The 12,779-nt window shown below is 41.8% G+C and overlaps 1 protein-coding gene across 1 annotated transcript; it reads right to left on the bottom strand.

The window, feature by feature from the left end:
* Positions 1-4,234: 4,234 nt before the first annotated feature.
* On the bottom strand, positions 4,235-6,187 carry LOC110545918 (6-phosphogluconate dehydrogenase, decarboxylating). Its single transcript, XM_021632369.2, has one exon. The coding sequence runs from the start codon at positions 6,123-6,125 to the stop codon at positions 4,674-4,676; it is 1,452 nt and encodes a 483-aa protein (XP_021488044.1). The 5' UTR covers positions 6,126-6,187; the 3' UTR covers positions 4,235-4,673.
* Between the last annotated feature and the right edge of the window lie 6,592 nt (positions 6,188-12,779).

The following is a 12,779-nucleotide window of genomic DNA, read 5'->3' as shown; positions in this document are numbered from 1 at the left end:
TGAAGAATAAGTGACTGTGGCATGCTCAGTCACAAGCAGGACATCTATTGCCCTGCTCCCTATAACTCAAGGATCAACACAAAATAAGAGGGCAAGAAGTATGTAAGAGCAGAGCTCTGGGTGAAGCAGAGTAAAATATTATCCGGACATGACAGGACTGTACACCTGAACTACAGCAGCTGTGGCTGCCTGCAGAAGACCTGAACTATATCAGGCCAGTCAACATTCTAGGACTGAGTAGGAAACTGACTTATGAGCCTTCATCAATAACTGTGTAGCTATTGATGGTTGGTAGCCTCTGTGTGAGGGAGAAACAGTATTCTTTACGGGTGTGGTCCTGGAGGGTCAGCCACACTCCAGTGGATGGCCATACATGCAGGAGCATATGGACAGCACAGACTGGAGTGGACGGGTTATTGAATTCAGAAAAAGAAACTAACTTGGGAGTAGGAGAGAGAGAGTGGATTTGAGAGGCATGAAGGGAAAGAGTTGTGATGGTACTGGAATACTAGCAAGGAGATTACATATTGAAACGCAACCACAGGGTAGAAAGGAAGAGCTAAGCGGAAATTGTGTAGGCTTTTGAATCCTCAATGCTCACCCCCACTGACACATCTCCAACAAGGCCATACTTCCTAATCCTTCCCAAACTATTTCACCAACTACAGACCAGGCATTCAAATACATAAGCCTTTGTGGACCATCGGCCTTCAAGCAACCACCAATAAGTAAAATACATTGTATAAATTTTTCAAAGAATTAATAAAATACATTTTTTAAATAGTGGCTTTCTCCTCTTCCTCTTTTCATGCACCCCAAGCTTACATTCCAAATTCTCATTAGCATATACACTAACAATGCAGTGTCATTCTTGATTGGTCATTTTTAAACTCTCATAAATGTACAAGAAAATGCATTTTTATATAATTCTAGTAACCTATAATTTTAAAATTTTATAGATACAGTTACTATATTGAGAGTATATTAAAAAGATAAATTTCATTAGTCTGTGTGCGAATATACCAACTATCATCTTATTCCAAATATTATTATTCAACTATAGCTTCATTATTGAGAGAGAATTTTAGTAAATTGTATCTTGGGTCCTCCCTCTTGATTTATACAGTACATTTTAATAACAGCATCTCTATCAAATCTTAATTTACAAAATCTCTGGAATGTGATATAGAACAATAAAACCATGGTCTGAGATATTAACTTGGTGATAAAGTGGCTACATAAGACTTCTTTGTAGTATGTAAACTGCTAGTCCCAGCTCTATGCCCTGCAATTATAGCAACTATAAAATGCATGCTTTTCCTTTGAAGGAAAGAAAGATGTAAGAACAGAGATATTTTCCTACTTCATTATTCTAGCATCTTAAACACCATGGCATCAGCCCACACAGAACCAACCCTTCTTCCAGGGCATCATTGGAGATGCTTCACCAAATGGCCAGCCATCCTATGCAATGACAAAAGAACCTAACAACTTTTTGTGGGCCTGGACCAGTTATAAAACTGCTATAAATGTTCTATCTATAACTGTCCCTTTCCTTGCCAGTTCTTGTCCAGTATCCCTTTACTGTCAGTTTTACAAGGAGTTGTGCTTTGCCTCTGATCTGACCTCTTCCCTTAAATACTTACATCAGCAGCTTCCTGTAACATTCTCCAAAGAAAATGAATATTCTCTGCCGTGGAGAAAAGCAGAACATGCAAGTTTTGTTCCCAGTCATTCATTGTTTCCTCTGCATGAGTGGATCTGCCTCTGCACGTAGCTCAGCTAGCTGTATCATTAGACTTCCCATGGTTAGTTCATCTGGATAATTATGTCCCCTGGAAATTTCCACTCTTTCCTTAAGTAAACTGTTAGTTGAATTCCAGTCTTTTCATCATTTTGTTAGCCTACACACTCTTCCTTTCCTATTACATCATCATCCGTGCCATAAAGATGGTGCCTGTAAAGCCAAGTTCAAAGCAGGCCTGTTGCCCCAAAACCTGGTTGTCAGAGAAAGAATAGTTTGCCACCACTGTTCACTGCACAGTAAGACCCTGTCTCAAAACCCAGGATAAAAAACAAATAAGCAGAAATTGTATCTGTGTTAAATATGACTAATATTCAAAAGGCAAGAACAAGACTCCAAACTCTATGTTTTCCCTGTATGCATTACCTCAAAAAAGAGTCATTCACCATTGTAAGCCAGAGAGCAGATAGTATCAGGTAGTTGAAAAGTGTCAAGATGCTCTGAGAAAACTGGATGGTGTGTGGATTGTCACCTGCTTGACAAATCAGGTGAACAAAGGTCACTAAAATAAGTTTTATACTATCCTTCACTAAAAATCCTAAAGTCAAAGGGAATCTATGCAGTGAAAGGACTGGAGCTCTGTGCACTTACGTCATCATCTGCACACAAACACGGGGATTGCAAACTATCTCCAAGAAACAAAAACTTAAAGTTTATTATGATGGAGATAGTGGGGGACACGAAGCCAGAGAGACTAATATAGGTGCAGTAACTCTACCCTCAATAGTTCTGCTTCAAAATCCAAATTCTTTAAGACTCCATGTGTCAGGGTCACTCTGATTTAAATATCATGTTCTCTTTCCATTGCCTTGTCGAGGGGTGAGGACTACACTTGCCTGTGGACATGAGGACAAATATGTAGAATGTAGTTAGGGATTGTGCTGGTTTGGTAAAGTGGTGGTTGTAGCTTCTCCTCCAAAATCTCACTAGGATTGGATAGTTGGCTAGATTTCCAGCACCAGGCAAGATTTTCCTCTAGTTGAGCAAGTCTCAAGTCGAATTAGCGAACTTTTGGTTGGTTACTGGCAAGATATATGTACCAGTACTGTGCCATGCTTGTCACAGCTGTGGCATCGCAACTAGAAAGGACTGTTAGTTGCCCCTCATTTGGAAGCTTACATGCCTCCCTCTGATACCATGAAAACTAGTCTTTAGGCAGGGGGCATTCGGGTCATTTTCAGCTCAGGGTCCCCTAGGTCCTGTGTATGAAAGACATGCTGTCTTCACCAATAGAGATATATCTTCTTTCTCTAGCAGCAACAAAGGAATATAGCAAAAGTTTATTATACATGAAGAATGTCTTAGACAACCCTGACCAACAACTCGAAGGAGGACTTCTCATGCTTATGGTTAAGAATTTTATAGGATGGTCTTTGGCTCCTGTAGGGATCATTGTCAACCAGATGAGAAATTTTCATTTAAACTATGTATGTGCATTTATATAGACTCACATTACACACGCACACATATAAGTGTGTACATATGTGTATCATGGGTTTTCTTTTTTTAGGTAAATAGTATGATTCATCATGACTTCTTCAGACATTTGAATGGTTAAATCTAAAGATACATTTCTATCCTGCTACCATTTTCACAGACAATGTATGACTCAGAAATTTGGAGTTCCTGATGTGGATAATGTTCATGACAGGTAAAACAGAGGTTGGTGTTCTCAGAATCTTTGATGCCATGTATATTCCGGAGGCAGTGACTACTATTCTCCAACAAATCGGCAAAACAAGGTGTTACCAAGCACAGTAAGCAAGATAGATGGGGTTTTCTTTCAAATGAACTTTCTCTTGGTAAAGTTGCATTTTTATGATGTCAACCCCATAATTTCTAAAGAGGCACATGAAATTAATATTCTCTTCTGACATCAACAATAAAAAGTATGCCAAAAGCAAAAACATGAAGTCAGTGCCGAGTCTAAGGTTTCACCCGTATTTATAGCTTCTCTTGAATTGTCAGTTGAAGGGAAATGGAATAGTTTCTGTTCCCTTCATTATTCACTTCAGGTTGAGATTGCAGTCCTGTACTATGTGACGTCACCTTACAAAAACTAGTTTTTCCTTAATTATCTATTTATTTGTATTTGATCTTGAACCTATGACCTTGTGTAGGCTACTTAGCACTCTCATGCTGAAGAACAGTCACTGCCCTCTTTTCCACTTTTTTTTTTTTTTTTTTTTTTTTTTTTTGCCAGTCAAAAAAGTTTATTACAAATGTGTGACGGGAGGATGTTACATGTAGGTACCCAGAAAAAAAGACCCAGCATGAGAGCCCCTGTCCACCTACTCCTCACCTTCCTCCAGGCTTAATCATTACCCTCAATTTAATGTGCCCTGTTTTATTTGGAGGCTTACAAGGAAAAAAAATAGCCAGACTCAAAAGCAAAACAAATCACTTCCCATGTAATGAACTCCGCGTACAACTTTCTGCTAACAGGACAGCAGCTGGCACGTCCAGAGGCCAGTGTAGAAGAGTGTAACCACATACATCTGTTCCTGAGTGGGGGCGGCAGCACCCACACGCATGATCCACGCTCAAGGTTGTACAATCCCACACACCCACACTCCGTGTGCTAAGAGCGCAGCCTGTCTGACCCACATGGCACAGCTCAGTCAGGGAGCGGTCACGCAGTGGCGCGCAAGGGCAGTTCCTGGCAGTGCAAAAGGTCGAGGCAGAATACATGGTGGCTCAGAAACTACTGGACAAGAGACCCTGGTGACTTCTTCAGCAATCATAGCCAACACTTGGCTAAAAGATCTGAGCAGGAACTAGGGCAGAGAGGAGTGCTGTGTGCCAGCCCCACAGGGGCTGTTCCGTTGCTGGGAGGGAGGAGGAGGGGGAGGGCGGAGCCACAGGCCTACTAGGCATTGTATGAAGAGGATGACACGCTGCCACCGTGGCCTGTCCAGTTGGTATGGATAAATTCCCCTGGTTTGGATAAGAGTTCATAGGTGTGAGCCCCAAAGTAATCCCGCTGAGCCTGGATGAGGTTGGCTGGCAGCACTTCATGTCGGTACCCGTCATAGAAGGAGAGGGCAGTGGTGAAGCAGGGCATGGGGATGCCGGCTTGCACCCCAGTGCTGACCACCCGTCGCCAGGAGTCCTGGCAGTCGTCAACTGCTGACTTAAAGAAGTCGTCCAGCAGTAGGTTCTGAAGTTCTGGGTTTCGCTCAAATGCATCTTTAATTTTCCCCAGGAACACACTTCTGATGATACAGCCCCCTCTCCACATCAGGGCAATGCCACCATAATTGAGGGTCCAGCCAAACTCAGTGGCTGCCTGTCTGAGCAGCATAAAGCCTTGGGCGTAGGAGATGATCTTGGAAGCATAGAGGGCCTTGCGAATGTCCTCCAGGAACGACTCCTTACTGCCTTCCAGCTGGACCTGCTGGGGGCCCTTCAGCTTTCTGCTGGCCTGAACTCGCTCCTCCTTCAGAGAAGACAAGCACCGAGCAAAGACAGCTTCTCCAATAAGGGTGACCGGCATGCCGTATTCCAGCGCCGAGATGGCGGTCCACTTTCCAGTGCCCTTCTGCCCAGCACTGTCCCGGATCTTTGGTAACAGCTCTTTGCCATCACTGTCCAGGAACTTGAGAATATTAGCAGTGATTTCAATCAGGAACGAGTCCAGCTCTGTCTTGTTCCACGTTTCAAATGCCTGGGCCATCTCCTTGTGCTGCATGCCCAGGACGTCCTTCATCAAGTGGTAGGCCTCACAGATCAGCTGCATGTCGCCATACTCTATCCCGTTATGCACCATCTTCACAAAGTGCCCAGCACCCTCGTCTCCCACCCAGTCACAGCAGGGTTCTCCAGTTCCTACTTTCGCAGCGATGGCTTGGAAGATCGTCTTGATGTGGGGCCAAGCCTCTTTGTTCCCTCCTGGCATGAGTGACGGCCCATACCGGGCCCCTTCCTCACCACCGCTGACTCCGCTCCCTACAAACAAGATCCCCTTGGCCTTGAGATCCCGGCATCTTCTTGTTGTGTCCCGGTACTCAGAATTTCCTCCATCAATGATGATGTCACCAGTGTCCAACAAGGGTACCAGTTTCTCGATGAAATCATCAACAGCTTGCCCAGCCTTCACAAGAATTATGATCCGGCGGGGCTTCTTCAGCTTGGAGACCATCTCCTTCAAGGACTGTGCGCCGACCACTTTGGTTCCCTTTGCCTCATTGGCCAAGAAGTCATCAACTTTGGAGACAGTCCTGTTGAAAGCACAGACCACAAATCCATGGTCATTCATGTTCAAAATTAAGTTCTGGCCCATGACAGCCAGTCCAATCAGTGCAATGTCAGCTTGGGCCATGGCGGCGGGCAGAGCAGAGGCGACGAGGAAGAAGAAGGAAAGACTGAGCGGTCCGAGGCGAGAGTGGCCCTCTTTTCCACTTTTTGTTTTTAATTTTTCAGGCAATGTCTTATGGAGTTGCCTCAGATTCCCTCAAACTCGCTGGATAACCTAGGCAGTCCCTAAGCTTGCAATCCTTCTGCCTTAGCTTCCTGGGTAACTAGAATTGCAGGCCTGCACCATCAAACTTGGCTCCAAAAACTAATGAATTGTTACTTTGCTCCAAGCTACAAAGGAGCTCCACCCATTGCTAGGGCATATGCGTCTACTGGATTTACTTATTACAAGGTGCTCTTCTACTTAACCCTGAAAAAAGCCATGCTATCTAATATATTATAAGGCCCAAGTGTTGGTAAAATTTCCAGAGTGCAACCCAAGCTTTCTTCAAAACTCATTTCTCATCAATTTTTGATCGAGCAATTTAGTTGGCCCATTGGTTCTAAGGGCCATTATATATTACTGAGAAATATCTGAGCCGTCATGTCTCCTAACACTTGAAGTGAAAATAAAACCAATGACTGTGTCTGTTATATTGCATTTCCTTTGCTTTGGCATTTTCACTCCACTTTAAGTCCAATGCAAATAAGGGCAGTTAACCATAATGTCATCCCCAAATTACACTTAAAAAATAATATTAGTGGAAAGCAATAGTAGACATGATAACTTAGCAAAGCTGATAACTAATATCCCTTAATCATGGAGAATTCCATTAGAAATTCATTTAGAATAAAGCAATTACTAATTAACAATATAATGAAAATAATTTGAATGAATGAAATAATGAATTTTGAGGAGGTAATGGAAAAAGCACTTCCATTCAGCATGACATGCATTTCCCTTTAAGCCAGGAACCAACAGAATCCATCAAATGTGGGAACTGACATCCAATCTCCTTACCCATGTGGAAAAAAGCTAGCGCAATCACCTGTGGAAAGCATGGCAATAGAAGTAAAAGTAAATTCTAAGAAGAAGAGGAGGAGGAGGAGGAGGAGGAGGAAACAAACAGTGCAAAGGTGACTTTTCTCACTGCTGTGACAAAATAACAGACAGAAGTGACAGGGAAGGAAGGGCTCCCAGTTTCATGGTGCATCCTGTTATGTGAAGAAGGCAAGGCAGTGAGGAGACTGGCTCCAGCTGTGACAACAGGCATGAGTCAGGATGCAGAGAGTTGAATGCCACTACCCCATTCACTTTCCTCTTACTCAATCCTTCTTTGTATCACTCCTTGAGAGGATGACATTCCATTCAACATGGGTTTTCTCACTTCACTTAAGCCACTCTGAAAGCGCCCCCATAGTTGTGCCCAGCAGTTTGTCTCCTAGGTGATTCTAAATGTCATCAAGACCCAGTCCAGAGGACACTGAGAACACTGAGTTTCTAGCCATTATCCCATTCTGTACCCGTTCTTGCCTTAGGAGTACCTCGTACTTGATAAACCTCCACCACTATCCCTAGGTTCCTATCATATTTTTGTTTTTAAAAACAGCTATCTGGAAGGTAGCTGCCTTCAGGTTTCTGCCTTCATAAGCAATATTGGGTCAACCACATCTGCTTTCTCATCTCACTTCCTTCCAGTACTGCCACAGAAAACCCAGCTGAGCGAGAACAGACTACACCATGGTAGACCAGATCCATGATTTTTCAACTATCAAATGTCACTTTCTTTTCAAAGAACAGCTGAAGGCCTGACTGACTGGAGGATTTCCTGTCATCATCACCTCTCTCTCTCTCTCTCTCTCTCTCTCTCTCTCTCTCTCTCAAAATTCAAGATTAGTCACACCTAATGCTTTCATCGCATCATGACTTTTTTTGTTTTGTAGAATTAGTTGGGTTTAATCTCTTTTTTTTGAGAACTTAGTTCAATGTGCTTTGATCATATCTGATACCTGTTTTCAAGTCTTTCCAGATCTACATACCCTTTTCCTAACCACATAACTTTATACCTTTTTTCTATACCATTTTCCAAGTTTATCAAAAATAGATTTTTTTCAAATAATATATCCTGATTACGGTTTCCTCTTCTGCTCCTCCTCCAAGCTCCTCCCTCCAATCTGGCTCCACTTCCTTTCTGTCTCTGATTAGAATAAATACAGGCTTCTAAGAGATAATAATAATATATAAAATAAAATAAATGCGACACAATAAAACAAAAACTAAAATGTTAGAATAAGACAAAACAAGTAGAAGGCAAGAGCCCAAGAGAAGGCACAAGATTCAGGCCCCCACTCATTTTCATACTCCCATAAAACACTAAACTAGAAGCCATAATATATATATGCAAAGGACCTGGGTCAGACCCATGCAGGCCCTGATCATGCTGCCTCAGTCTCTGTAAGTTCACATGAGCTTTGATTATGTTGATTTAGAAGGCCTTGTTTTCTTCTGTGTCCTCCGGTTATTCTGGCTCTTATACTCTTTCTGTCTCTTCTTTGGAAAGATTGCCTGTTGCGAGCCGCGTGATCGTCTCGCCAGCAAGAACGCACACGGACAACAGGATCCTTCTGCAGCAGGCTTTATTACAGTCAAGTGATGAAAGGAGGAGAGACCGAGCCCCAAAGTGGCGCTGTTTATATAAGCCCTGGTCGCACCTAAGTGATGTGAAGTGACGTGTTATACCCTGATTGGCTGCTCACTCATCACCCCGTCTGACAGCCCGGGCTCGGGCAGTGGCTTGGCGCGCTTTTGCAACTCGCACATGCGCTCTAGAGGTTCTTTACAGTTCTGAGGGCGGATGTCAGCGCCATTAGATGGCATCTGAATCTCAGCTCTCCACAATTGCCTGAACCTCAGCGGAGGGAATTGATGGAGATACCCCATTTGGGGCAGAATGTTCCACAGTTATTCATTTTCTAAATAATGTCTACCTGTGTTTGTTCCTATCTGCTGCAGGAGGAAGCTTCTCTCTTCCTGTCCTCCTTGCCTGAGCAAGACACTGATCTACACATGTAGCAGAATGCCATTAGGTTTCATTCTATTGCTACTTTTTTTTTTTTTAAGAACAGCAGCATTTGGTTTTATTCTAGGTCCCTGGAATATCTAGTTTCAGGTTCATAGCCACCAAAGCAGTGTCTGAAACAGCACTTAAGTCAAATTAGATTTTGGTTGGTTACTACAACAAGTTTTGTGCCACTGTTGTACTGGCATATCTTGCTTTCAGGATGCCACTCTAGACCAAAAGATGTGTGGCTGTCTTAATAGTATGTTCCTCTTTTGATAGCATGCAAAATACCTTTCCTTACTGAAGACACTAGAAAGTAGGGATGAAGGCTCAATGTAGGCACCAGCTCAACTGCTCCACATTCAATGGCTTGTTTGGTTCTTGACTTCAGCATTGGGGCCTTGCTGTCAGTTTGTGAAAAGCAACCTATACTTTAGACAACAGCAAGGGCTGTGTTGGGATTCCCAGTGGATCCCTTTGGCCTACAATTCAATCAGATTTAACCCAATGCTGATACCAAAAGCTTCATTTGCTGACAAGAGATAGCCTGTTGGGGCTCTGTCTTCCTCCATTATTTGGAAATTTCATATAGGTTAATTTCATACATGTATATATTTTAGGAAGCTTCTATTATATTAAGTTTAATACTACCCTTTGAATGGTCCTTAATTTTAGCTGTCTCTCACAATATTCCCTCTCTCATCCACTCCCTCTTTTCATCCTTTCCACTCCCTCTTTTCAATTTATCCTCCCTTTCTAGGCCCTGCCAATCTTTTCATAACTATCCTATTTCTTTCTTATCAAGATCTACTTTTCTCTTCTAGTTCCTTACTCTGCACTTAACCCTATGATGCTACAAAGTGTAGCTTAGTTATCATTGATTTAACAGCCAATATGCACATATAAGAAAATACATACTATATTTATCTGTCTGGGATAACTCACTCTGTATGATTTTTTTCTACCTATATCCATTTATTTCCAAATTTCATGATTTGTTTTTTTTTTTTTAAGTGGCTGAGTAAATACACCATGGTATAAATGTATCACATTTGCATTATCCATTCTTCTGTTGAGGGACATCTAGGTTGTTTCCAATTTCTGGCTATTATGAATAGAGCAGCAGTGAACACAATTGAGCAAGGTAGGGAGTACCTACCTGTGGTAAGCTGGAGCATTTTTGGAGTATATTTCCAAGAGTAGCATATGAGTAGTATAGCTTGATCTTGGAGTATGTTAGTTCCCATCTTGCTGAGGACTGCCACACTGATTTTCACAGCGGCTATCCAGCTTTTCCTTCCCGCAAGCAAGGAAGAAGTGGTACCCCTTGCTCTACATGCTCACCACCATGAGCTGTCACTTGTTTTATTGATCAGTCATTCTAGCGGATAGAACATGAAATCTCAAAGTAGCTTTGGTTTGTGTTTCTCTGATGACTAAGGATGTTGAACATTTCTCTAAGTGTTTTTCACCCATTTAGTTTCCTCTTTCGAGAATTATGTTCAGATCTGTACCCCTTTTTAATTGGCTTGTTTTCTTGATATCTATTTTTGAGTTCTTTATATATTTTAGAAAATCGACTTCTATTGGATGTGTACTTCCAAAAAAAATCTTTTCCTGTTCTATGGGCTGCAGCTTTGTCCAAATGGTGTATCTTTTGCTATGCAAAAGCTTTTCAGTTTCATGAGGTCCCATTTATTGTATTTATTTTTATTATTCTCTAATACATAATATTCTGACCACAGTTTCCCTTCCCTCCACTTTTCCCAGTCCCCCTTCCCCTCCCCTCTGCCCTAGAATCATTCCTCCTCCATATCCCTTCAAAGCAAAGAGCAGACTTCATAGGAATATCAGCCAAACATGGCTTAACAAGTTACAATAAGACTAGGAACAAACTCTCTTATTAAGAATGTATGAGGCAACCCAGTTTGAGGAAAAGTATAGCTGTGTGGTCCCCGAGCACCAACTCACAGTAACAACACTGAGACATTTAATTAATTATAAATGCTTAAAGCCATCATCTATGCTGGTGCCCAACTAGTTCCTACAATTCAAACTAACCCGTTTACCCCAATCTACCTTCTCCTGCATAGTTTATTGCCTCTCCTCAGTCCCTGTACATCAGACACCCTCATTGTTTTGCTGGCAAAATCCCCACTTCTCTCCTTCGCAGAAAAATTATCTTACAGAAAAATTTCCCGCAATATAAAATATAAAAGGGTCCCAAGTGCAGACAAAAGAGTCAGACAAACAGACTCTCTCTCTCTCTCTCTCTCTCTCTCTCTCTCTCTCTCTCTCTCTCCTACTGTTTTGAGTCTCACAAGAACACTAAACTACACAACTATAACATATATGCAGCGAAACTAGCTCAGACCCAGAGAGGGTTTGTGTTTGTTGCTTCAGTCTCTGTGAGTTCCTATGAGCTCTGCTTAGTTGATTCTGTGGACTGTATTCTTGTGATGTCTTTGACCCTTCTAGGGTCAAATCCTTCCTCCCCTCTCTTTTTCAGGGTTCCCCTGGCTCTGCCTCATGTTTGCCTAGTGTGGATCTCTGCATCTGCTCCCATCAGTTGCTGGATGGTGCCTCTCTGCTGACAGTTGAGCTAGATATCAATCTACGCGTGTAGCAGAATATCATTAGGAATCATTTCATTGACTTTTTTTCTTGCCAATCGTTTTTGGTTCCTTCCTATTAACTGTTGATTGTATTGCCTGTGCTAATGGTGTTCTGTTCAGAAAGTCTTCTGTTGTGTTAATGAATTAAGGCTTCCCCACTTTCTCTTCAGAACGTGTGTCACGTTTGGTATATCTGGTTTCATATTGACATCTTTGATCCATTTGGAGTTGAGTTTTATGCAAGATGATTAGTAAGGATGTATTTGGATTCTTCTACATGCATATATCCAGTTTGACCAGCATCATTTGTTGAAGATGCTGTCTCTTTTCCAATGTGTATTTTTGGCTTCTTTATCAAAAATAAGGTGCCCATAGATGTGTGGATTTGTGTCTGTGTCTTCAATCTGATTCCATTAATCAATGTATTAATCAATTAATCTGTCTTTGTGTCAATACTATGCAGTTTTTATTACTATAGCTCTGCAGAAAAACTTGAAATCAGGAATAGTGGTACCTCCAGTGGTTCTTTTATTATTCAGTTTTAGCTATCCTGGATTTTGTGTGTTTGTGTGTGTTTTTTCATATGAAGCTGAAAATTGTCCTTTCAATATCTGAGAAGAATTGTGTTGGAATTTTGATGGGGACTGCATTAACTCTGTAGATGCTGTTGATAGCATGGACATTTTTACTGTCTTAATCCTATCAATCCATGAGAATGAGAGATCTTTCCATCTTCGTGTATATTCTTCAATTTCTTTCTTCAGTGTCTCAAAGTGTGTATCATAGAAGTCTTTCACTTGCTTAGTTAAAGTATCCCAAGATGCTTTACAATTTTCATGGTATTGTGGAAGGTGTTGTTTCCCATTTTCTTTCTCGGTTTGTTTGTCATTTGTATATAGGATGCTACTGGGTTTTGTGACTTAATTTTGTATCCAGGTACATTTCTGAAAGTGTTTATCAGCTGTGGGAATTTCCTGGTAGAATATTCTCAATCACTTACTGTGGTGGTTTGAGTAAGAATTGCCCTGTAGGCTCATATATTTGAATGCTTACTCTCTGTGG

The sequence above is a fragment of the Meriones unguiculatus genome, chromosome 6 (assembly GCF_030254825.1).
Source record: "Meriones unguiculatus strain TT.TT164.6M chromosome 6, Bangor_MerUng_6.1, whole genome shotgun sequence".
Classification (NCBI taxonomy): domain Eukaryota; kingdom Metazoa; phylum Chordata; class Mammalia; order Rodentia; family Muridae; genus Meriones; species Meriones unguiculatus.
Note: the sequence above shows the minus strand (reverse complement) of the source record. Positions and strands in the feature narration are given on the sequence as shown.